Source organism: Saccopteryx bilineata, chromosome 6 (genome assembly GCF_036850765.1).
Source record: "Saccopteryx bilineata isolate mSacBil1 chromosome 6, mSacBil1_pri_phased_curated, whole genome shotgun sequence".
Lineage (NCBI taxonomy): Eukaryota > Metazoa > Chordata > Mammalia > Chiroptera > Emballonuridae > Saccopteryx > Saccopteryx bilineata.
The window spans coordinates 39,604,855-39,631,870 of NC_089495.1; the positions used below are offsets into that span (position 1 = coordinate 39,604,855).

The 27,016-nt window shown below is 45.7% G+C and overlaps 1 protein-coding gene across 1 annotated transcript in view; it reads left to right on the forward strand.

Annotated features, from left to right (window-relative positions):
* Positions 1-424: 424 nt before the first annotated feature.
* The window catches only part of IRS2 (insulin receptor substrate 2), a 32,326-nt gene continuing 5,734 nt past the window's right edge, over positions 425-27,016 (forward strand). The window contains exon 1 of the mRNA XM_066237957.1: positions 425-4,954. Coding sequence (XP_066094054.1) covers positions 961-4,954 — 3,994 coding nt within the window. The 5' untranslated portion in view covers positions 425-960. The remainder of the gene's footprint in view (positions 4,955-27,016) is intronic.

Consider the following 27,016-nt stretch of genomic DNA (forward strand, 5'->3'; position numbering starts at 1 on the left):
GTATCTCTTCCCCCGACCCCACACCCGCGGAAGCTACAAGCCCAATTAATTGAGTCAAAGGCAAGAGGGAAAGGCCCTCCCCGCGGCCGCTGGCCGCCGCCCCTTCTGCGCGCCCCTTTTCCCGCCCTGGGTGGCATCTCCTCCGCCGGCATCCACAACGAGCCTCTGATTAATGAGGCTCGGGCCGGCCCCCACCCCGTCCGGGCCCCGGCCTCCGCGGGAGAGGGAGGGGACGGCGGGAAACACAGCCCCGGGAGAAAGGGGGGCGGGGCGGGGGTGCGCGAGCTTCTCCCCCGGTGCCTTGTCCTCATTGGCCGCGCGCGCCGTCCGTCGGGGCGCTCGGCGCCAATGCGGGCGACGGGGCGGGGCGGCCGCTCCGTGTGTGCCTGCGTAACGCCGAGTCACATGTTGTTTTGCTCTTCTTAGTTCAGTCACTCGGTGCGCGATGTGTTACTCACTGTGCGGCGGGGACCGCGACAAGCCCGGGTCGCCGTTGGCAGCAGCAGCAGCAGCAGCACTAGCAGCCCCGGCAGCGACGCGGACCCCGAGTGCTCAGGCGCACCCCGGCACTACCGAGCGCGGTGCGGCGGCGGGACTGCTGCGGCCCCGCGAGCCTTAGGCTCGGCCCCTCGGCTCGGGGACCCCGACTCTCCGACCAGCCAGCGAGTCCCCAGGCGCCGCCTGAGAGCCTGGGAGGCAGCGGCCGCCGGCAGCCGGGCCAGGGGGCGGCCACCGCCGGCGCCGGGCATCCCCTGGGGCCCCGGAGCTCAGTGGGCTCTGCGCCGCTGCCGAGTGCCGGCCCCCGCGGGCCTCCCCGAACGTTCCCCACCTCCTTGGCCCAAGGGGCGCGGGCTCGAGAGGGCGAGCAGGGGTGGAGGGAGCTGCCCGCACCCGCGCCCCCTCTGCTACCCCCTGAGCCCCTTGGCGCCGGGCTGGGCAGCGCGGCCTGAAGTGCCCGCGATGGCGAGCCCGCCCCTGCACGGACCCCACGGGCCGGCGGGCGGCGACGGCCCCAACCTCAATAACAACAACAACAACAACAACAACAGCGTGCGCAAGTGCGGCTACCTGCGCAAGCAGAAACACGGCCACAAGCGCTTCTTCGTGCTGCGCGGGCCCGGCGCGAGCGGCGAGGAGGCGACGGCGGGCGGTGGTCGGGCGCCGCAGCCGCCGCGGCTCGAGTACTACGAGAGCGAGAAGAAGTGGCGGAGCAAGGCGGGCGCCCCGAAGCGGGTCATCTCCCTGGATTGCTGTCTGAACATCAACAAGCGCGCCGACGCCAAGCACAAGTACCTGATCGCCCTCTACACCAAGGACGAGTACTTCGCCGTGGCGGCCGAGAACGAGCAGGAGCAGGAGGGTTGGTACCGCGCGCTCACCGACCTGGTCAGTGAGGGCCGCGCTAGTGCGGGCGACTCAGCCGCCGTCACCGCCGGCTCCTGCAGTGCCTCCTTGCCCGGCGCCTTGGGCGGCTCGGCCGGCGCCGATGAAAACTACGGGCTGGTGGCGCCCTCCACGACCGCCTACCGCGAGGTGTGGCAGGTAAACCTGAAGCCCAAGGGCCTGGGCCAGAGCAAGAACCTGACAGGCGTATACCGCCTGTGCCTGTCCGCGCGCACCATTGGCTTTGTGAAGCTGAACTGTGAGCAGCCGTCGGTGACACTGCAGCTCATGAACATCCGCCGTTGTGGCCACTCGGACAGCTTCTTCTTCATCGAGGTGGGGCGCTCGGCTGTCACCGGCCCTGGCGAGCTGTGGATGCAGGCCGACGACTCGGTGGTGGCCCAGAACATCCATGAGACCATCCTGGAGGCCATGAAGGCACTCAAGGAGCTCTTTGAATTCCGGCCGCGCAGCAAAAGCCAGTCGTCGGGCTCGTCGGCCACACACCCCATCAGCGTCCCAGGCGCTCGCCGCCACCATCACCTCGTCAACCTGCCCCCCAGCCAGACGGGCCTGGTGCGCCGCTCACGCACCGACAGCCTGGCTGCCACCCCGCCGGCCTCCAAATGCAGCTCATGCCGGGTGCGCACGGCCAGCGAGGGCGATGGCGGCGCGGCAGCAGGGACTGGGGCAGCGGGCGGCAGGCCAGTGTCGGTGGCAGGGAGCCCTCTGAGCCCCGGGCCGGTGCGCGCGCCCCTGAGCCGCTCGCACACTCTGAGCGGCGGCTGCGGCAGCCGCGCGAGCAAGGTGACGCTGGCGCCGGCAGGGGGCGCCCTGCAACACAGCCGCTCTATGTCCATGCCCGTGGCGCACTCGCCCCCTGCAGCCACCAGCCCAGGCAGCCTGTCGTCTAGCAGCGGGCATGGCTCCGGCTCCTACCCGCTGCCTCCGGGCCCGCACCCACACCTGCAGCATCCCTTGCACTACCACGCGGGCCAGCGGCCTTCCAGTGGCAGCGCCTCAGCCTCTGGTTCCCCTAGCGATCCCGGCTTCATGTCCCTGGATGAGTATGGCTCCAGCCCTGGGGACCTGAGAGCCTTCTGCAGCCACAGAAGCAACACGCCTGAGTCCATCGCTGAGACACCCCCGGCCAGGGACGGGAGTGGGAGCGAGCTATACGGGTACATGACCATGGACAGGCCCCTGAGCCACTGTGGCCGACCTTACCACCGTCGAGTCTCAGGGGATGGAGCTCAGGACTTGGACCGAGGGCTGAGGAAGAGGACTTACTCCCTGACCACGCCTGCCCGGCAGCGCCAAGTGCCCCAGCCCTCCTCTGCATCCCTGGATGAATACACCCTGATGCGGGCCTCCTTCTCTGGCAGCTCGGGTCGCCTCTGCCCATCCTGCCCCACATCTTCTCCCAGAGTGGCCTACCACCCTTATCCTGAGGACTACTGCGACATTGAGATTGGGTCCCATAGGAGCTCCAGCAGTAACCTGGGCACAGACGATGGTTACATGCCCATGACCCCTGGTGCGGCCCTCCTGGGTGGTGGCGGTGGCGGTGGCAGCGGCAGCTGTAGGAGTGACGACTACATGCCCATGAGTCCTACCAGCGTGTCTGCCCCCAAGCAGATCTTGCAGCCACGAGCTGCTGCTGCAGCCTTGCCCCCCACGGGACCTGCAGTGTCAGCACCCGCCAATGCTTCAAGCAGGTCCTTTCCAGTGAATGGGGCCAGCTACAAGGCCAACTCCCCCACCGAAATCTCTGTCGAGGACAGTGGATACATGCGCATGTGGTGTGGCCCCAAGCTGCCCATGGAGAACACGGACAGCAAGCTGCTTCCCAACGGGGACTACCTCAATATGTCCCCCAGTGACGCGGGCACCTCGGGAACCCCACCCGACTTCTTCTCTGCAGCCTTGCATGGCGGTGGAGAGGTGCTCAGGGGCGTCCCTGGCTTCTGCTACAGCTCCTTGCCCCGCTCATACAAGGCTCCCTATTCCTGTAATGGGGACCATGACCAGTATGTGCTCATGAGCTCCCCGGTGGGGCGCATCCTGGAAGAGGAGAGGCTGGAGCCTCAGGCCAGTGTGGGGACTACGAAGTCCGCCAGTGTTTTCGTAGCTGGGGTTGGTGGGGGCGGCCACACCCAGTCTCCTCACTCCGTAGTGCCTTCGCCAGGGAGGCTAAGTGGCAGCGGCAGTGGCCGCCCAGAGGGCTTCCTCAATCAGCGTGGCCGGGCAGTAAGGCCTACGCGCCTGTCCCTGGAAGGGATTCAGACCCTGCCTAGCATGCATGAGTACCCTCTGCCGCCAGAGCCCAAGAGTCCTGGCGAATACATCAATATTGACTTCGGCGAGGCGGGAGCCCGCTTATCACCGCCCGCCCAGCCGCTGCTGGCTTCGGCGGCTTCGTCCTCCTCGCTGCTGTCTGCCAGCAGCCCAGCCTCATCCTTGGGCTCTGGCACCCCAGGCACGAGCAGCGACAGTCGGCAGCGATCCCCGCTCTCTGACTACATGAACCTCGACTTCAGTTCACCCAAGTCACCCAAGCCTGGTACCCAGAGCAGGGATGCATCTTTGGATGCCCTCCTGTCCCCTGAGGCCTCCTCCCGGTACCCGCCACTGCCCCCGCGACCTGCCGCCCCCTCCTCTTCCTCCAACTCTTCACAGCCTCAGCCACCTCCCCCACCACCCCCAGGGGAGCTGTACCGCCTGCCTCCTCCATCCACATCCCAGGGCCCCAGCGCTGCCTCCTCTTCATCCTCGGGGACTGGGGATAATGGTGACTACACCGAGATGGCCTTTGGCGTGGCTGCCACCCCGCCACAACCCATCGTGGCCCCCTCAAAGCCGGAAGGTGCCCGCATGACCAGCCCCACGTCTGGCATGAAGAGGCTGAGTCTCATGGATCAGGTGTCTGGGGTCGAGGCCTTTCTGCAGGCTGGCCAGTCCCCAGACCCCCACCGGGGTGCCAAGGTCATCCGTGCAGACCCCCAGGGTGGCCGCCGCCGCCACAGCTCTGAGACCTTTTCCTCAACCACCACTGTGACTCCCGTGTCTCCGTCCTTCGCCCACAACCCGAAGCGCCACAACTCGGCCTCAGTGGAAAATGTCTCTCTCAGGAAAAGCAGCGAAGGAGGTATCGGTGGTGGGGGCGACGAGCTAACTACGTCCTCCCGCCAGTTGCAGCCGCCGCTCCCCCAGCAGGCTCGGCCATGGACACCGAGTCAATCTGGGGGTCTGATTGGCTGCCCTGGGGGTAGCGGCTCTCCGATGCGCAGGGAGACCTCTGCCGGCTTCCAAAATGGCCTCAACTACATTGCCATTGATGTGAGGGATGAGCCAAGGCTGTCCCCATCCCCGCAGCAACACTCACATCAGCAACCAAGTGATAAGAGCACCTGGGGCCGAACCCGTAGCCTCGGGGGTCTCATCAGCACTGTGGGGACCAGCAGCACCGGAGGGGTGTGTGGGGGGCCAGGTCCTGGAGCCCTGCCCTCCAACACCTATGCCAGCATTGACTTCTTGTCTCATCACCTGAAGGAGGCCACCATTGTGAAAGGTGAGGCCCTTCGCCCTCTGGCTGGTGGAAGGGTGGGAAAGTGGGGGGGGGGGCATCTGTAGATTCATTCCTCTTCCCATTTTTGGTACCTTGACCTAAATGCCGAAATATTGCACCCAATTTCTTGGTTTGTTTTACTTTTAGCTCCTGTGTTCTCCCTTTTCTCCAAAGACCTTGCCAAGAGCAGTCAAACATCTTTGAGTTGAATGTGAATCTTCCTATTCAGTAGACTACTATTTGCTTTTTTGGCCCAACATTTCTTCCTTCCCACAGTCCTCTTCCCATCTGTTAACAGTGGACATGTTCCCCAGGTCACCACCTCAAAGAGGTGGCCAACGCAGTCTTGATCTGAGAGCTGGGAAAGTTCTGCTAGTAACAGCCTGAAGTTCTGACTGTTCCCAGGCTTGTAACCTTCACTTTTCTCTTTGTTTTCCTAGAGCCAAGGCCCAGTTGATTCTGGCTGAGCCTTAAAGTTTGTAAAAACAGGCCTGAAAGTCACTTAGGAAATGAGCGTCCATAGCATACCTGGGAGTCACCTGCAGAGCCTGCTGAAACCTGGCTGGCTGGGCTGTGTAAAGCCCCAGAGAATCTGATGCAGTAGATCTGGGGTGTGGCCCAGATTGCATTGTAAAAAGTCTTCAGGTTGTGCTGATGCTGCTGGTTGGAGGACCATCCTCTGAGAACTAGGTTAGACCTACCCCGGGAGGTTAGAGAATTTACCTGTTGGACCTCACTCCAGACACATTTAAGTAAAGCATCCAGTGGGCAGAGCCCGAGCAGAACCTTGGCACGAACGTTTTTCAGTAGCCCAGGTGATAACATGCAGCCAGGATTTAGAATCAGTGCTTTAGAGAAAACGAGTGAAGACAACAACACGAGGCTTTTCAAGAACAGTTGGATAGGATGGTGCCCCATGTTGTTCTTCACATTCTCATCAACTCACCATGAGGAGAGAGAGACTGCTTGCTTTGCAGCTGGCGGTGCATGGTGCATTCTCTCTGTCTCAAACTTTGAATGATGAGGGGAGGGGGAAGAGAGAGAAATAAAAGGGGTGAGATGGTCCATTCAAGAGTGTTTCTTCTTTAATTTTGTAGCTGTTCGTGCACAGTTCCCAGTACGATAGAGGCTTTGTGGGAACCACAGAATGCATAGTAGGGGATGCTATCCTAGATGCTGGCCTAAGGTTAACAGTGTGCAGGGTCTCCAACAAGGTTATGATCAAGGTGGCTTGGGGATCCATATGCTTTTTGTTCTTAAAGTAAACAGACCAGTTTAATGCTGTCTAAATGCGGCATGTTTAATAATATCCACGGAATTTAAAAGTGTAGCCGTAGGGTAAATACCTTGTTATTGTAATGTAATAGAATAAAAGCTATTTATGGTTTTATTAAAACCATAGAATAAAAGATGACAAGAGTCACAGAATTATCAGGAGTGTGGTGTTTCAACATCCAGTTAAATCATCTGGAAGTTGTCAGAATGTGTCCCATAAACGATGACTCTCAGCTGAAGGTCACTTTACTTGGAGTCAAAATAAGCACTACAGGTTTGTCTGAAAAATTGCTAGTGTATCAGGGAGTTAAGGATTAGCGGCCTTTCCAGACATAGATCATATAAACACATCAGCATAACTAAAACTGAGTGTGTGTGTGTGGGGGGGGGCATACACACACAAATGTATTACAAATTTATTTGGTATGCCCAAATGGGTATATGCCACAGTGAACATGAAAGTACATTTTGCTGAAATCTGATTCTAATCAGAAAAATAGCCTGAGAACATAACACCTTTTACTGCTTTCGGTGGAGTAGGCAGTAAAAACCTGGACTGGATTCAGGAGGGCCCCAGGAGTGGGTTCTCGCAGTAACAGGAGGAGTGAACTGGAGTGTGTGTCTACAGGCCTAAAAGGATTCGAGGCTTTTCTGATAGTGTAGATACATTCAGAAATGTGATTCATGTATGATATAATGCCCTTTTCAGACTAGGGAAAATTTTAAACTGCAAGAGATAAGTTTTAGTTAGAGACTTGATTTAGCTTGTCGTGTTTAAGATTTCCCACCAGTATAAAATTCCTTTCAACCTATAGGATTCAGGATTCTGAAATCAAAACAGCAGTTTGTATGTTTCATGGTGACTGAACAAAGACAGGAGATCATTTTGGTTACTATTTTTCCAAAATCTTTGTGAGCATGATGGTAAACACCCTTTTAAGAATGAAAAGGGCTCTTTTTAAGCAAAATTGATAACTGCAGTGGATCCATTGTGCCAAACCACATTTTAAAAAAAGGACCACATGCTTAAATGGTTTCTAGTAAACTCATTTGAACACAAGAACAGTAGAAGAGGAAAAGAGGAGGGTGTCATCTTAATGTGGAAGCTAAATTGTGGTTTGTGAAGCCAAGAGAGCATTTAGAAATTAAGTGAACATCCACTTTGAACTCGTGTGTGCTCGTAGACATTTGTTCAGGGTGCTCATAAACAAAAAGTTCACAGGCGATTCGTGTCCTCTGAGAGACTGATTTCTAGAAGGAAGGCTTGCAAAGCATTTCTTTGAAGATGAAATAGAAAAAGAACTTACTGGGTGATTGTGTTCACTGCCCTGGCTCTCAGAAGTGGCATACGTTTGTTTCCACATCGAGCTTCTCTGGTTCCGCATGGAAAAACTGCATCGGTTATGCTGAAACTGAATAATTTGGTGTCATTTGGGTAGTGCTGGTATTTGCATAAGTACTGATAAAGACGAAGGTTCCAGCAACGTTTGATAGTTGTGTCAGATAGAATTGGGAATGGGTATGGGGTTTCAATGTTAAAGCCAATCAAAGGTTAGTACATGTTAAGTATATGTGAATAATATAGATACATTAGTCCAGAGAAAATAAAAAGTTAACTTTAAGGTATGCATCTCATTTGGGAACCAGGGAAGGTTATTTACCATGTGTTTTGTGTGTGTGTATGTGGAAAAAGCAAACCAATCTGCTAGGGTATTTTTGTTGGGGAAGTAAAAGTATGCTACTGAATTTACTCTGCTTTAAAACTGCTGTTATAAAATTAACTTTTGTATATTTTTTTGGGTTTTGATTATAGATTGGTATATACCATAGACTGTTATTTTAATGTTCTTTTTAGTGGAATTTTTATTCTAAAATTGGTTTTTCTGTGTGTACAAGGCAGATTAGATAAGAATTGCCACTGAATGCATCTGTATTTAAACTTTTTTTTATAAAAGGGATGATTTTTTCATATTCCATGGCAAAAGATATAACATAAGAGATTGTTTCTACAGAAACAATGCAATCATGCCTTATGTTTAAAAGTGTTGCTTGTTGAAGTTTTAAAGCAAAGAACTTGAACACTTTTAGAACTCCGGTGAGATGGCTTGACAAACCAGTACCCTTTATTTTCTCTTTTGTGTGTGTTTTTCTGCTTTAGCTGGCCAGTGCTTGTCATAATAAGATAGTAATGTGCGTTGCTCCTTCCATATTCCCAGGAACTAAGGTGCTAATGAAAACACACAGAGGCTTTCATGAATGAAAGTCACATGATTTGTTCTAGTTCCTTTATTGAAAGAGAAACTTTTACAAACATAGTACTTCGCAGAAGGAAGCATACATAGTATGTGGAACACTAAAACAGAAATCAGGAAACCAGGTTTCTAGTTGCTGATCTTAATAAGTCATTGTGTGACTAAGAGGGAAGCCATTTAATCCCTCTTTCTCACTTTCTCTGTCTGTAAAATGGGATAATTATGAGTCTCTTTTTTCCATTGGGAAGTCCAGGAGATAGTAAACATTGAGAGTGGTTAAGCTCTTCCAAAGAAATATGCTAATACATCCAATGATGATATTGGTACTTATTACCTTGAAACTGTGAGAATATTCAGGAAAGACACATAAGTGTCTGAGAATGAAACCATCCAATACCTTAGGAAATGTTTGCCTTTCCTGCTTGATTGTTAATTTCACCTCTGACTCCAGAAACCATTGTTTTTTCCCTCTTTATTTAACTTGAGATTTTTTTTTTCCATTGGTAATTATCAATTGTAAGAAAGAAGTGTTTTAAATTACATAGTGAGAGAACAGTTAAGGAAAATAGCATCCTAATCTTGAAACTATACTAAGACTATACATTTGATAATCTTTTTTGATTTGTTTGCATATTAAGAGACATGGTCAAGATGAAAATGTATAATTAGAATATACATTTATTTAAATTGACAGTGTTGGCTCTTGATGCTGGATGCATTAAAAGGAAAACACACCCTTAAACTTTCAGTACTTAAGTCATCCATTATCCAACCTTGGAGGTTCACTCTTTGGGGTTGATTTAATTAGGGTTGTCATTTGCCCTGTTTTGATTTGTTTGGTTGTCAAAAACAGTAGGAAAACCACTACTGTCTGGTTCTTCTGTTCTCCCACAGATCCCCTCAACCCCAAAAAGGAACTTTAATAGGTAATTAATGTCTAATATTCTTTAGAACTATTAGTATTAAAGTGACTCTCTTTCTGAAGAGGAGAGCTTGCAGGAGTTTTAGTAACAGCTCTGGTATAATGGGTTTTCTGTTAAAATTCCCACTAACGCATTTTCTGTAGAAGCATAGTTCCAAGAGCTAGTTAACTTTTGGTATCAGATTTGGCAAGTGGAGAGGTTTTTTTGTTTTGTTTTTTTGGGTAGCACAGAATCAAGTGTTCCCATTTCACCTTAGAAACTTAAGGGAAAATGTAACTTTACTCCTTTATCTGCACTGCCAAGTAAAGTGGGGGAAACACTCAGGGAAGCAAAGCGCTGTGCCTTGCCCCAAAGCCAGGTCTTCGCTGAAGCCGCTCCAGTGGTGAATGCTCTGCAGACTTGACTGTGAATTGTGAGCAGAATGTTTTCTATACAGGTTGAGCAAAGCATTTTCATGTTGGCATTTTAATGAACAAATGAAACAAAAAATTCCAACTCTTCCTAGTAATCAGTTCATGCTGTTTGTCAGTGGCAGGTTTTGTGAAAACAGTGCTATCCAAATTAACATGGGGACACTCTTTCTATGTTAATTTTGTTCATTTGAATGTGTTCTTTGAGATTGCAGTGGTTATTTTGAATCGTTCAAGGTCCATTATTGTAGACAGAGTTCAGTGGTAGATTTTTTGTGAACTGTTGAAGTCATCACTCAAGGCGGAGAAGATGCTGACGTTGAAAATTGCTACTGATTATTTGGTCTTTTTCTAGATAGCTACAGACACTTAAAATATTAACTGTGCACTAAAATAAAAGGCACAGAAGAAAGTTGACTAGAGTGAATTGGAGTTCATGTTGTATATTGCTTTGTGGGTACAACTAATATAATACACTTTTCTGCATTGTGTTAGGACTGAATTCATTGAATTTTGCTGAAATAGAATTTGGTTAAAATTTCTGGACTGCCTGTTTAAACATGATAAAATAGTCGAATACGGAGTCTGATTTCTGTTGGGCTAGAAAAATATTAAATTTACAGAAAGTCACTTTTACATGTCCAAAGACTTTAAATATTAAATTTGCAGCAAGTCACTTTTACATGTCCAGAGACTTTATAAAATTTGATCGGGCAAATGTATCTTCAGAATTGGCCCAGTTTTTGTATGCTGGATGTAGTATTTGTACACAGAAACAAGAGTTGTAAAATATTTCTTACTTATTGTGCTATTACTGAAATTTGGAATATTTGATCAACTATTGTGATCCATAATACACTTTAAAGGTAATGACCACATGCATAGCACATTTTAAATACTGTGTTTTTAAGTATTGATTTTAGAGTATCACATTTTTTAGAAATAAATATTTTAGGGTGCTGTGTGTGTAGTTCTGTAGTTCCACTCCAAGAGGCTTTTTGTGGATTTTTTTATAATTGAAACTCAAATACTAAATAATGATGTGCTCTTTAATTATGTTAAAACTTTATAATCTTAAGTGTAATTATAATTTTAGTTACTTTAATCTATCCATGTGGCATCAAAACAATATACATCAGTGAATAATTATGGTGTATGACATTTCAACTTTTCAATGTGTAAAAATAGGTATTATGATAGAGTTCATTATATTGTGTGATTTTATAGTTACCCAAAAATTCATATGTTTATATAGACAATGACGTATGTATTTGCATAATATTAATAGATTATCTGTAATACTGAATGTGACATAGTGCTTTTTCTATGCACATTTAAAAGTAGTGGCATAGGGCCATCTCTATATGAATTTATCTTCTTCTTTTTTTTTAATTGTCCATGTGAATTTAAAAGTAGTTACTTATGCCCTAGCCTAGTAGCTTAGTTGGTTAGAGCATGGTCCCAATACACCAAAGTTATGTGTTTGATCCCTGGTCAGGGAACATATAGTAATCAACCAATTAATGCATAACTAAGTGAAGCAACAGATTGATGTTTTTCTCTCTCTCTTTCTCTCTCCCTCTCCCCCTCTCTTTCCCTCTCTCCCTCTCTTCCTCCTTCTCTCCCTCTCCCTCTAACAATCAATTAAAAATTTTTATAGTGTTATTTAAATCAGTCTATCTTTTGCCTCCAAATTGTGAATATAAATAACAGTCCCAAAATTTTGTGGTCAATGAATGATTTTGAAAGAATACTACTGAAATTGAAGATTATAAGAAGGTACCTGTTATTCTGATCATTATTGAAAGGTAGTGCAAGCCCCTCTTTCCTTTGGATCAAAAGAATTACTTAAAATGCAGAAAGTGTTTTTGATTCACTTCGTAGTGTTAAGACATTTTCACGTATAGTAACATCTAATACTCCAAAAATCTTATGACATAGGCAGGGCCACTTGGATCCCCATTTTCTTTTAATAAGGAACCTGCAGCTTTGAAAGGTCCAGTGACTTGTCCAGGATTCTCTAGCCAAATGAGTAATGTTGGGCTTAAGCATACAAAGATGCTGTTCTACCAGCGTCTTCCTGTGGATCCACCTGGTTCCCTCTTCCCATTTCTAGCCAGTACTCTTTTTTTAAAAAAAAAACAAAAAAAATTTTTATTTATTGATTTTACAGAGACAGGAGAGAAAGGGGAGCATGGAATGGTATCAACTCATAGGTGCTTCATGTTAGTTGTGCATTGCTCGCTTGTTGTATGTGCCCTGGCCAGGGCAGCCCAGGGTTTCGAACCGGCAACCTTAGCGTTCCAGGCCGAAGGTTTATCCACTGCGCCACCACAGGCCAGGCTCTAGACTAGGCATTCCCCTGTTTTTTACCAGTTTTTGTACCTGCCAGTTTGAAGAGCTTAGGACTTCATATTACTTTCAAAGCTCTCATTTTGTCAGTAGATTTTAGGGTCAAGTGGTTGGTTGGTCATCTGTTTTGGGGGTTTCCAGTCTTGCTTTCTGGACTTCGAGTGGTCTGCAAAGTAGAAGACTTATATTCCTTCCCCTATTTTTGTTTCAGTAAAGTGAACTATATATTATACTTGGTAAGATACCCCTGCCCCAATACATTAAAACTCCACACAGTGTGGTGATAGGGAAAAAAATACAAGGTCGTTTTGAATGAAAAGGGTTAGGAGCCATTGGTATAATGTAACTTATTTTAAGGTTGTGAAAACAAAGCCCGAGGGAGGTCGGCAGCCTTTTCCAAGGTCACTGATTTAATTAGTTGGTAGAGATGTTTGTAAATATTTCCAAGAAGGAATAGGGAATTCTCTTCTTTTGCGGGTCTTTTGTGTACTGATGAATAACTTTCTTCAAGGATATGGCTTGTCCCCTATAGAACAATTTAGTATTTGGGAAAGTGATATCCGTCTTTTTACTTTGGAATGTTTTAGTAAATTCTTTCGTGCATAGACCGGGAATGCAAGCGAGCAGAAATAGAGAATGCAGAGGCACTTACATGAGGAGCATGTTGTAAATCAGGGAAATAAGGCTGTTTCTAACTATGTGAGCAGTGTTTCTGACGAGGCAGAAGAATGAAGTTTGGTAAAGACTCAGGATCATGAGCTTACTTGTTAAAAAAAAAAAGGAAGGAAGGAGAGAAGAAAGAAAATTCTTGGGATAATTCAAATCAAAAGGCCGCCATTTGGGAAAACTTAAGTCCTTGCTCTTTGTACGTGGTTTCACCCTGGACCGCATATCTGGTACCTAAGGGGTCGGTTGGTATTTCATTTGCTGCTTGAGTGTCCTTAAGATGCATTTATTCTATAAGTAGAATATCATATAGTCCTCATTATGAATAAGTCCACTAACAGTTTCCTAAGAAATGAGTCATTAACCTATTTAATGATGAGTTTATTTGAAAACTAATCAATTTAGAATTTGCCTAAGAACCCATAAGTAACTCATCAGTTGTTGCTAGGTGTTCTGAGGAGTGGATGCTTTCACCAGTGCCCTTTTTTATGATCCTTTTTTTTTTTCCTGAGAAAAACATTTAACTGAACTTCTATATGAAGAGAAATGGTTTTTCAGAAGGTGCTACCTTTCTACTGGTGTGATCATAACCCCATATTCAAAAGAATAGGGAAGATCTAAGCAAACAGAAATTTATAAACTGTCCATATCTTTTCGGAAAAGTAATCAGGAATCTTTGGCCTCGTGCTTGTGTGGGTGACTCAGAATTTTGTTTACATTCGCTGTCAGTCTCTGCAGCATCCTAGGAGAGAGGACTTCCTTCCTAGCAGATGGCAGCCTCAGGGCCATGCGCCTGCCATTATATGCAATGTGCACGAGTAATCTACCCAGCATCTCTGTTGACAGCAGGCATGGGATTCGAGACTGTCTGCTGCAGAGGATAAACACAATAGGAGAAGGGTTTTTTTTTTTCTGTCAGGGATTAATGGAGTGATAAAACGCTTTTCAGGTTAAGGTGAAAGGAAAGTTCAGAATACCCTTACGGTATTGTATCTGTTGATTACTTTCCAGGTTAGGTGGAAAGGCTGAAAGGCTGACAGGATAAAGATTCTAATGTGCTATACAGAGAATCTTCATAAATAAACCTAGTGGGCTTTCCCCTGGACAAAATTTAGATTCTTCCTATGAAATCTTGCCTTCCTCTGAGGACCTGGGACCTGAGCTCTGGCTGCAGTGCCCTGTGCTGGTGGCGAGGGGTCACCAAAAATAGGGATTGGGATAAGTGACCATTTGATGCCTGTGAATTCCCAAGTCTGTGGTAGAGGCCACCCCCAAACCTAGCATGGAAGTCCCGCCCCCCAGCTTTTGCTCTTCTAGAACCCAGTTCACATCTGGCGGGCCTCCTGCTCTCCTTGCTTTGTTCAGAGCTTCTAGGGCCCCTTGATAGATGGATGAATTGGGGAAAATTGTGGGGAAGAGGGAGAAGTTTGGAAATAAGCCAGGATGTTCTTACTATATTTTAAAACGATGCAAATAATACTTTAGAAACTCTGGACAATAAGCAGGATTAAACGTGGCATGGATTAGAGTGTGTGGAGCAGATTGATTTGGTTTGAAGATCAGAAATGGAGGTGCTAGCACTCTGGGATACTGTGGGCATTGTGGAGTTCAACTTATAAGACAACAGGATTTCCTAGAAAGGAAGAAGTTAGTGTGCAGTTCCTTACACCACAGCCTAATTTATTAAAAAATAATAAATTACTAAAGTGATCTGTGGCAAAGTTATGCTTCTGTTTTATTCTTATATAATAGTTGGTAATTTTTTGTATGGTTTCCAATAAAAGTGACTTAAAATAACACTTTTCATATACAAGTAAAACAAAACAAACCCATAAGCTATTTATATGCTCCTCCAGTTCTATATATATCAGATAATTTTGGTGAAACCTTTACAAGGAACTTTTATTACTTCACCAAATAGATGTCTAATAAATGTACATTTCAACTGAAAATATACAGGTGTGTTTTAGCAAAATATATTAGTTGCAAAACTGCAAGATCTAATCTTTTCCTTCATTGGGATACTAGTGTAAAGCCAGGAAGCACAGCCAGGGCCACTATCACAGCTGCCTCCTGGCCCATGCAGGTTCACATTGGATTCGGACAGTCGGTAAAGAAACAACGGAGCCACAAACTGGTGGGCCATAGTCTTTAATGCTAGCTTGTACCCGGCGGGCAAGTTAAAAACATACACTGGGCTCCAAAACCCACTCACATTCAGTGCTCACAAAGCCACTGACTTATCCGAGTTTCCTAGAATCAAAGGTTTCTAGCTCACCAGCCTTATTCTCCTCAGTTCCCCATCTCCTTCCTTATCCCAGATAGAAACTCTGTACAAACTGGCCTCTCACTCAACACTCTACCATCTTGGCTGCTTCTCCTGGCCTACTCCATGTGGCCTCCTTCTGCTCTGTTCTGCTCTCTCCTCTAATGATAATCTCAGGAACCAAGAGAGCAAACTCTCGTTCTGCCCCCATTTTATAGTGTAGCTTCACAACCTTTAATCCAATATACAAAATAGGGAAGTCTCTAATACAAAGTCACTTCTCTGAGGCATGATTGGATTGTACCGCCCCACATCAAAAAGGGTGGCAAAGGCTTAATCCCAAAACCAAGCCCCAGGCTATAAGGATTCTGCCTGCCCAGAGAGACACACATTAATATCACCTGGGCAACGGCCTCCACGTGGGCAGCGCCACTTTAACAAAGTGAGCATAATACATTTTATCTGCCCAACAATCCACCCCTATGCTCACTTTACTACCCACAATCTATACCACCGGCATCCCTGTGCAAGGAAATTAGAACTTTACACAAATTACAACAGCAAAAATCATACAGTTTCAACAATTACAAAGGTACACTTCACCAGTCTCTTGAGCACTTTGCCCAAAGCGCAAAATGTTCTCAGCCTTCTTTCTAGCCATGGGAAAAGCTTCCTGGGGCAGGGGAGTGCTTCCAGCAAAGCCAACCCCTAACCCCATCAGGGTATTTTACATTGTCCAAAATCCGTAATCCGTAAGTCCATCCAACAAAGGATCCAATGCCCACTCCGGTCGTAGTCCAGGAAATCAGTCCACGCACATAGGGCATCAGCCACCCCCCTCATCCCTGCCGTCCTCGCAGGTCTTACACTGTCCCAAAGAGGAGCACGTGGCAATGGCAGTCAGCATTTCCATCTCTGCTCCAGAGAGCATGACAGCGTCCAACCCTATATCCCAAAATCGCAGACCTACCAGGGCCATACTAGGTGCTCCTTCCAGCTGGGCTTCCATCTTCTGGAGACTGCAGATTGCAACTCTAGTCCGATTCTCCTCATCCTCCAAAGAGGAACTGAAAACACCAGCTCCTGCTGCTGGTCTCGAGCCCCAGGCTGCCGCAGCCTTCTGCTCCGCAGACCTTGCAGCTCCGGGCCCGGCCTCAGCCTCAGCCTCAGCCTCAGCCCTGGCCTCAGCCTCAGCCCCGGCCTCCTGCCGCTGCTGGCTCTCCGCAACATCCAGGGCAAGCTGCAACTCACGAACCTCTGAATCCTCCTCCAGCGTTTGCTCCATTTCCAGGCGAATCTCGAACACCTGGTTGGCCTCCTCCTCCAGCATTTCCTCCAGCTCCAGGGTCAGCATCGGTTTCTCCTGCGTTTGCTCCATCTCCTTCCACTACTTGGTTTGCAGGTCCCGGGCAGCCTCTTCCACAGAGCTCTCAGTTTCCTCACACATGGCTGTAAAAGTCAGCCAGCCTACGATCCCCAAAAGGACAGCCATGGGGAACCCTAACACTAGCCAGGCCTCTACTCCACCGCTCAAAGGCTCCTTGCCGATCTGTATCGAATCCTGCCACAGACTACGTCAAATGTAAAGCCAGCATCTAAGGCCAGGGCCACCATCACAGCAGCAGCCTTATTCTCCTCAGTTCCCCATCTCCTTCCTTATCCCAGATAGAAACTGCACAAACTGGCCTCTCACTCAACACTCCACCATCTTGGCTGCTTCTCCTGGCCTACTCCATGTGGCCTCCTTCTGCTCTGTTCTGCTCTCTCCTCTAATGATAATCTCAGGAACCAAGAGAGCAAACTCTCGTTCTGCCCCCATTTTATTTTTTTTTTATTTTTTATTTTTTCCATTTTTCTGAAGCTGGAAACAGGGAGAGACAGTCAGACAGACTCCCTCATGCGCCCGACCGGGATCCACCCGGCACGCCCACCAGGGGCGACGCTCTGCCCACCAGGGGGCGATGCTCTGCCCATCCTGGGCGTCGCCATGTTGCGACCAGAGCCACTCTAGCGCCTGGGGCAGAGGCCTCAGAGCCATCCCCAGCGCCCGGGCCATCTTTGCTCCAATGGAGCCTTGGCTGCGGGAGGGGACGAGAGAGACAGAGAGGAAAGCGCGGCGGAGGGGTGGAGAAGCAAATGGGCGCTTCTCCTGTGTGCCCTGGCCGGGAATCGAACCCGGGTCCTCCGCACGCTAGGCCAACGCTCTACCGCTGAGCCAACTGGCCTGGGCTCTTCTGCCCCCATTTTATAGTGTAGCTTCACAACCTTTAATCCAATATACAAAATAGGGAAGTCTCTAATACAAAGTCACTTCTCTGAGGCATGATTGGATTGTACCGCCCCACATCAAAAAGGGTGGCAAAGGCTTAATCCCAAAACCAAGCCCCAGGCTATAAGGATTCTGCCTGCCCAGAGAGACACACATTAATATCACCTGGGCAACGGCCTCCACGTGGGCAGCGCCACTTTAACAAAGTGAGCATAATACATTTTATCTGCCCAACACTAGAAATCTAGGAGTATAAATTTATTGTATAGTCGGTTTCAGAAAACTTAAGTTGAACTAGTTGAATAAACAAAATTAAAATTTTAATGAATGGTGTGGATATATTAGGTATGAAAGCCTGGCAAACGTACAAACATTAATGAACTTTTAAACATTCTTTAGATTTTATTTATTTTGGAAATTTTTTGAAATGAGCTTTTTCTTTTACAGTTTAAAGTTCATGTAGCCTCCAAATGACATTTTGGTATTTAAGGTCATATCAAAATGTTAAAGATGCCATCGAACTGACTCACCTTAATTCTGTTTTACTTCTTATTATTATTTGCAGTTTAGCTTATCAGTAATACTGGTTTATTAGTAGTCTTAGTTTCAAATGAAATAACCACTGCAGTAAAATATCCAAGTTTCCCCAGCATGGAGCATTTAATTAAGTTCCTAGAATAACTCTGGGTGATAAGCATTCATCTTCACAACTCCGGAGTCCCTGCAGTTCACTTGGAACGTTCTGAAGTCACGGGGTCTTCAGCCATTTCCTAAAGCTGGAAGATGCTTAATGTTGATGCCGGTCAATTTATTGAGAATTCATTGTGTACCACCCCGGGAGTAGATGTTCTGGGAGATACGGGGAAAATCTGAAACAAGCCTGTGTCCACTCGGTGCCTTTGTAGTCAACTTGGACGGCACCCCACTCACGCTGTTTTCTGGGCAGCCTGTGAGCCCTTTGCCAGGTGCCCACTCTTCAGGCATTCTTGGCCGACGATAAAAAATGGGATGTCCCTGCTGGGGCTGTGGGTGCCCTTGCTGGAAGATTCTGAAGGAACTACTCAAACATTTAGCCCCCTCCCTATACACAAACTTTGGGTGCATTCGAAGAAGCTGAATTCTCACATCAGTTTTCTTCTCTGAGAAACTTTAAGATTGACTTTGCTGGGGTCCTAGCTCCTAGGTGACAGCCTGCCTTAAGCTCTTGGCAGCCGTGCCTCATAACGCTTCCAGTGTTTCTCTTTGTGCCCAGTCTCTGCTGGCAACGGTAGTAGTCCAGATACTATTGGTCTCCCTTTCCAGTGCCTTCTGATTTCTTCTCTGCTCACCCTTAACTATTGCTTTAAAAAGCTACTCTCTCTTTAATCCGTGTGATATGAATTCTCCCTGTGAACTCATCGCTTCTTTTCTTATACATTCATAGCTGCACATGTGAGAAAGCTCTCATTGAAAATGGGTTTAATACTGCTGCTGGTACACACTGTGCCTTTTCACAAAAAGTAAACATTTAGACTTTAGATAAGATTTTTCTCATGAACAGTCCACAGCCATTTAGTATTATCTGAGTTCTTTTTTAAATTTTATGCTTCAAAATTGCTTAATTTTTAATCATCCTGATAATTTCCAAATAGGATTGTGTCTTCTTAAGAAACATCTATAGCAATGTGCAGGTGGCCCTGAAGTAGTTTTTAAAAGTGTGTATCCCGTCCTTTTTACAGACACCCATGATCTATCCAGGAAAGCCCCCTTCTCCTGCTGTGCAGGGGAGGCCTCCTGGCCACCAGCAGCCCCCTCCACTCATAATGCCTCCTGCTCTGAAAACCTGTCGCTGCTCGAACCCCTGCCCTCCACCACAGTGTCCACTGTAGTCAGAGGAGGGCAGTCCCCTTGGGCTGGGCAGCTCTGTATTTCCAACCCATCAGGCTGATGGAGTCAGTTCCAGGTGAGTTTCCTGTCGTTCTTGCCTTTTACCATCTTTTATCTGTTCTTTCCAGAAAAAAAAGAAACAACAACAACAATAAAAAAAAAACGACAGGAACTTCACTTACGGGCTGCTTAGGACCCGAAGAGTTGGCCCTGAGGCCGGAGGGCCAGAGGCAGAAAGGATTCGAGTGTCTTTCACCTTTCAAATTTAAACCAATTGTTAAATTTTCATTACAGAGAGACCAGTTATTACATACTAAATGCTTTTCAAGATATTTCACTCATTTGAACTATATTAAAGTACAGGCTAGAAAAAAGAGGTGTGCTTTCCAAGCTAAAAATGAAATAAACAGAAGGTACCAGGTCTTCACATCTACCTTTGAAACTTTGGAATTACTTAATTTTGAAATGTGTTCTGAGTATGAAGTATCGGAGGTGGTAATAAGTGCTGTAGAAAATAAAATGGGGAAAGGAGCGAAAGTGACAACTGAAAGGTGATGAAGAAGCAAGTCTTGTTGCTATTTAGAGGGAGAATCCATATAGGCAAAAGGAATGAGTATCCATTCAAAGGCCGTGGAACAGAAGATACCACTATGTTACAGTATAAGAAGTAAACCTGTGTAATGAGTAGCCATGCAAAGGCCTTGGGGCAGAAGATACTAATATGTTCCAGGATAAGCAGTAAACCGTGTAATGAGTGGCCATGCAAAGGCCCTGGGGCGGAAGGTACTAATATTTTCCAGAATAAGCAGTAAACCCATGTGGCTGACAAAGAGGGAGATATATGAGAGTAATAGTGAAGGAGATAACAAGGGGGCAGGGAGAGCTTGATCAGCCACTGTAACGATGTTAGTTCATTCTGTATTATAAACAGTGTAAAGAGAACTGTATTCTCTTTGGAACAATAATGTAGAGCATTTTAAAATGTTCTACTGGAATAGAATGTTATTTTGTCATAGTGTCTTTTTATAGTGAGGTATATGTCTACTCTTCAGTTTCTTCCTCAAAGCTAGTACATAAGATATGAAAAAAATCCTAAAAGTTTTCTAGTGGCTTGAAAATACTGAGATGCAATTGAAGTGGGGAAGGCAGCCAGAAATTTTTACAAGATAAACAACGAAATCAAAGTGCAAGTGTTTAGTCATAAAATTGCATACTTGATTATACAAACATACTTGTCAAGCACCTTATAATTTATAAAACATTTTTAAATGGTGTTTAATCCTCAGAACCTCCTTGGAGGGCAGATTCTTGTTGTTGTTATTATTATTATTATTATTATTATTATTTATTTTTTTAAGAAAACCCTAATATGGAGAGAGCTAACAGTGGCCTGCGGGGGCTGGGCTGGAGAGCCTTTCCCCACCTGTAGGGGACACTGTTCTGGGAAACCTGTTGCTCCCTGGTTCTGTGCCTTCTAGCTCAGTGATTCTAGGTAACTAGTGCTGGGAACAAACCCTGGACATGTCTTGAAGCCATATTGTTAACATGTGTGACCCCTCCTAACTCTCTCTGACTCCCAGGGTATTCCGAATGGTCTGCTTCCCTGTAAGGGCTGCTAAATTCAGGCTCTGCAACAACTTGATTTGATTCTTCAGCTGATTTGTAAACTAAAATGATAGATTGCTTATTGGTCCATATATTTCATGGAAATCCCACCTTAAGAAGGCACTAATGGAGCGAGTTGGAGCTGAGAGACACTAGTGCACTACTCTCCTTTTAGCCTGTCTGTGAGGAAAATGCACAATTAATAAATGGTTTGGGTCATTTATGTCTCTTATCTGCACCAAAGGAATTTAAATGTCAGTCTCTATTTTGGTGCATCATTGTATATAAGCCAGAGAAAACAGAAAAGCAGTGCTCTGTGACCCCGACTAATCAGAGCCCACCTAGTTGATGACCAAACCTGCTCACCGGGAGTAGGCGATGTGAAGAGGAGTTTATGTATTTATTCTCTTATGACGCAGCTGCCTGCCCAGGGACGCATGGGGCCCCTGTCTGGGCGGCCGTTTTGTCCCGTCCAGGGGGCATGAAGAAAACAGCTAGGCGAGGCATTCTGTGTGGCATTGGAGAACTATAGTATTAGCTTTGCATGGCCTAGAGTTACCCGAGACAAACAATTCTACTTCTGTTCTGCTTCTCGCCCATTAAAACAAGTTTATTCATTTTATTCCGGGAGCTATTTGCCATTGTTTTGGTGTATTCATCAGTTGTTTATGTGCTGTTGAATTTGCAATTGTTTGTGATGTCATTCATGGATATAATTTTGAATGAAGAAAAAGCTGTGATGGCAAAAGCACTCAGAGATGCCGTGGCTGTGGCTCCACGAATCAGCCGCAGAACTGGGTGGGAGGAGCAGGCTCTCCTTGGCAGCAGACGGCTGCCAGGGCTTAAGAAGTCTTTGTAGTTCAAAACAAAACATGTGGTTACATGTGTACATCATTTAAAGGTGCACGAAGAAAGCAAAAGGATCCAACCACAAGATGCAAGTCATGCCAGTAGCATGTGCTTTGCAGCATGTGAAAAAATATGTATGTACTATTTGTATTATTTATTTATAAGTTTTATACCTAAAATCTCACTTGGAAATTTCACAATGACCCAGTGAAAAATTCAGGGCAGGAGAACAATGTCCCTACTTCATAAAAGAGAACAGGTTGGTGTGGCGGCTCCTGGGCCCCAGGACCCTAACTCTGGTGGGGCCACTGGCTTTCCACGCCCACGTCTTCTTGCACTGTGAGACTGGCATGCGGTTTTAAGGTGTGGGAACAGCTTGCCCTGAGTCATTCCTGAGCTCCCAGGAATGCTTCTGTGGTGGCTGATGGCACAATGAGTACTCTGATCTGTGCCGGGACAAAGAGAGTGTGCACTTCAATTCCTGACGAGGGATTGACCTTCAGCCTTGACCTTACTGAGAGATCTTAAAGGGTGCCCATTTGCACCAGGACTTTTTAATTAAACACAGTCTTGCTCCCAAGGGACAAAGCTGACATCCTATATTATGCAGATGAATAGACTGTAGACTGGGAGGGAATTGACCTACAGTTTAAAAGCAGAAGCTGCTCTGGCCACTGCATTTGTGTCCAGTGGAAGCTCAGGACAGTGTCTGGAAAGAGGGTTGCTGCCTCTCCCTGGCTCAGTGGGGTGGGAAATAGGGAGCGGCAGTGGGTTACACAATTTTCCTTTTTTTCATTAATCTTTTTTATTCCTACGATGAAAGGACAAGCACTTCACTATACCTATTTTTAATATGTTTTCAAATTCCTGCGTTCTTGTTAAATTTGAAAACCAGATTATAGTTTAAAATCCCACGGATATACCTTTTTCAGTATACTCATAAGTATGTTTCTTTCACTGATATTACAGAGGGTGTTTGAATTGTATTGGCCATAATTTCAGACTTCGGAAAATGCTTATTTCAATTTGAATGGCAAAAAACAAAAAAGGAATTGAATCACAAAACAAGCAATAGCAACTCTTAAATACTTAAACATTTGAAAGAAAGATAGGTTCATTTGTAATGATATGTAACAACAAGCTATTGGGGATTGATATATTTTGAATAAATTGTTATTGTACACTACCTTAATTTCATAGGAAAAGCATTTAAGTTTGAGAACTTCAGATGTAAGCAATATAAACATTTTTATAGTGTAAATAAAATACATTTTTTTTACATCACTATAAAGTCACCTGACCTGTGGTGGCGCAGTGGATAAAGCATCGACCTAGAAATGCTGAGGTCGCCGGTTCGAAACCCTGGGCTTGCCTGGTCAAGGCACATATGGGAGTTGATGCTTTTACCTCCTCCTCCCCCCCTCCTCTCTCTGTCTCTCCTATCTCTCCCTGTCTCTCCCTCTCCTCTCTAAAAAAAATGAATAAAAAAAAATTAAAAAAAAAAAAAAGACTCATCCTTTTGCCTGACTGTGGTGGCGCAGTGGATAAAGCATCAACCTGGAAATGCTGAGGTCGCCGGTTCGAAACCCTGGGCTTGCCTGGTCAAGGCACATATGGGAGTTGATGCTTCCAGCTCCTCCCCCCTGTCTCTCTCTCCTCTCTCTCTGTCTCTCTCTCTCTCTCTCTCTCCCCCTCTCTCTCCTCTCTAAAATGAATAAATAAAATAAAAAAAAAATAAAGTCACAAATATAATGTGTTAAATTTGAGGAAAGAATTACACTGTACATAGGATATTTGCAATTTTAAGTCAGTTTATTCTCACGTTGTCCAAATAGTCTCACTGGTTTATAGGGCAGAAGCATAATTTTTATATTCACATTTTCAAATGTCCTAAGAAGAAGAAAAGATTTGAGCCCTTTTGAATTTCAGATCTAATATGATGTAAATAACTTTACCTCTGTTAAAGTTGAGAGAGTAGTAGTGTGGGATACATTTAGTAATAATCAGAATTATTTAGTACTTTTGTGTTCTCCGTGAGAAACCACATAGAAGAATCCTAAGTAAGGGCAATTAATTCCCAAAGTGTTCTGGCTTCAGAAATGGTTTCATGGTGTGCTTCCTCATTTTCAGTAGGGTCTCTAACTGGATGACATGGTTTTTAGTAGACTGTATTGCATTTCTAAAGTAGGTAGGCTTGCAGATAGTTTTCAAAGGGAATATCAATTAGTCTCCAGGTATAACATACAAATGAAAATATACAGTATTATTTTCACAAATTCGCCCTTCTTTCTCCTCATTGTCTTCCTTATGTCTCTGTCACAACTACTCAATTCTGCTATTAAAGTGAGAATGCAGTCATATGCAAATGACTGAGTGTGGCTGTGTTCCAATAAAACTTTATTTGCAGAAACAGGCACTGGGCCAGATTTGGCTGTACTTTGCTGACCTCTGTCTTAGAATGCCACTCTCATGGAAGTTGGGCCTCAGACAGTTCTAAAGTTTTGTTCTTTAGAAGATTTTCCCCCCGACCTTTCTGCCTATGATAAGTGGTGTTAAACCACGTCAGTTTTTATTTCCGTTTAACTAAACAAAGCTTTATAAGGACCAGACAAACATTGTACCAGATGCTGAGGACAGGCATGGTCCAACTCCTTGACTAGCAGGGGAGATGGCTGCACAAAACAGAAATTCATTGTCTGTGCAGTGTTTTGTGTCATTGGAGAGGGTTTTATAAAGAGCTAATGGTACCGTGTAAATGTTTAAACAATGGGAAGTGAAAATTCCAGACCTGCCCTCTCCTCCCCAGTTCCACCCGTTTCCCAATGGCGGAAATTGACAATGATGGCACCAAGGGGAGTAGTGAGAGAGGTTCTGGGAGAAATTAAGGGCTCCCCTTGTCTGCTGACCAGCTGCGAGCGAGACTTTGGGCAAGTCACTGATTCTCTCTCACCTGGAATTTGCCTAGAAAGGTCTACCATTTTGTAATTTAAGGGAAGGGTCCATCAGCAATTCAGGGGGCATTTTTGCCTCTTGGGTGTTTGTGCTAATCAACAGTATTTCTCCTATGGCATTGGACACTGCTGCCGCAGTTATGGGGGGAAACCCTGCCAGAGAAGAGTAGCATATAGGAAGTCCACATCAGGCTTTTTAGTAATAAGCACGGGAAAAGAAATGAATCCTTAAGTATTCTGATATAAAGTTGGCTGAAGCTATGCACTATAAAATTAATACGGGTGGCTCTGAGTGAAAATTTGACCATGTAGAGGAAATTTGGAGGCTGTAGTTAACAGTCCCAGAGGCCTGGTTACTCTAGCCTTTGGTGATTAAGACAGTCTTATGCGAAGGATTAAACAGAAGCTAAAGGAGGAGAGACACCTTATTAACCCCAGCCTTATATGAAAATGAGATTTTCTCCTTGCCTCATTCTGTTTCAGATCGTGTCATTAACATCTAGTTACAACTTAATGCTAGGAAGCATTCTTAATAACAAGCATTCAGAATGAAATGATTTTTAATTGTCAGTGGAAGTGATGAGCTCTTATAAAAAAAGTTTTAAATCTTTCACAGGTAGGGTTGATGAAATAATATACTGTTCCCATTTGTCCTGGGGAACTTGTTCTTCTATATTTTCTTTTCAAGTGATTTTTTTTTCTAATTTAATAGAAAAGTTCCAGTAACCGTTTTTCTTAGAATCTCTGGCCTGTTTGTTATCACACCCAACCTTAACTTTTTTTTCCTTGCTTGCATATTCTAAGAGTCTTTTGCTTTCAGTAAAGAAGATACTGAATTACCAGGTTTATTTTTCTAGAAATTTCTCATGTAACTGAAAAGTTTATTTTTTCCCTGTAATTCTATATTTAACCCAAAAGGTCTAGGTGGGCATGAAGGTCATGTTTAGGCTCACTGGAGAGTTTATTCATCATGGTTGCTTCAAAAAATTATATTTTAAGTATATTACTTCATTTTGTCATAAACCAATGTGTGTATAGTACTCTTAATTCAGATATGCCTGGAAGTGTTACCTACTAAATGTTTTTGCACTCTGTTTGGTCCAGTGTTGCTTACCTGAGGGCTGTGGGGCCGTGGTCTGCTGCCCCATGGAGCCCTGCACGGGACTCTGCCTGCATCAGGCTGCATAGGAAACTGTACTGAGCTGCACAGGGGCCCACGGGAGCTTTACGTGCGACTGTATGTGGGCTCTCTCTGCATCTCTGTGGCGCCCTTCATGGGGCTATGGATGGAGCTCTACATGAACTCCAGCTGGGGCCCTGCATGGAGGTCTGCATTCTAGACCTGATGTTTCACTGTATCATCCCACTAATGGGATTGGCATCGGGGAGCCAGCACACAGGTGGTATGGCATGTTCGTGTTTGGACGCTTGTGCTGTCTGGGGGAAGAGGGCTTTCCCACTTGTTTTAATGACAATGTTTTTCAGTGATCTTCCTTCCTTCCTTCCCTCCCTCCCTCCCTACCTCCTTCCCTTTCTCTCTTCTTGCCTTCCTTCTTTTTTTTTTCTTCCTTCTTTTTTTGTAAAGTAGAGCAGAGTGACGCTTGGTCTTTACCGGACCCCACCTTCACTCTTGTCATTTGCATTCTGGTTGCTCTTTAAACGGAGTGCACAAAGGGTGGAATTATCACTAGTCTCCAGGGAACAATGATAACTGGCACATGGGAGTGTATCCTCCTATGAATATCATGTATTATATGTGACAGAACAGAAACATAAAATATGGGGAATCGATAGCCCACAAGACCTGCCTCATGAAACAACTTAAATCTTTTTGCTGAAAGTTTTGTTTTAAATCAAGTAATGCCAGATCAATGCTTCTGCGAATGGGATTCTTTACAAATCAATGTCTAAGCTACAGAGTAGTACAGTGTATTATTATATGATGGTTGCAATGAATGTCGATAACTTTATTTTTAGCTGTATCACCTCTAGGAGCAGCATCAGTGTAGGTTGTTCTGTAATTGCATTCATGAGCGACATGTGTTTCCTGCTGTATTTCTTTTTTGTTTTGCTGCTGCACCTAACATGTTGAAAGAATGTCTCCCATCTTAATGAATATTCAGTGAGGAGTGATCCTAAAAGTAATCATTTTTTCTTTGTTTTTACTAGAGTTACTATAGATAATAAAATAAATAAAATTTGGCTGAATCTCATCATTAGGAAGCATAAATACTTAAAGATTGAATATGTCAGGTCAGTGATCTTAGAAGACATCTTTTTCCTAGTCTGGGTGAACGAGATAAATTTCCAAGGAAAGGAATAATTAAACTTACTTTAAAAGTAATTAAAAAGGCAAAAGTGGGCCCTGACTGGTGGGCTCA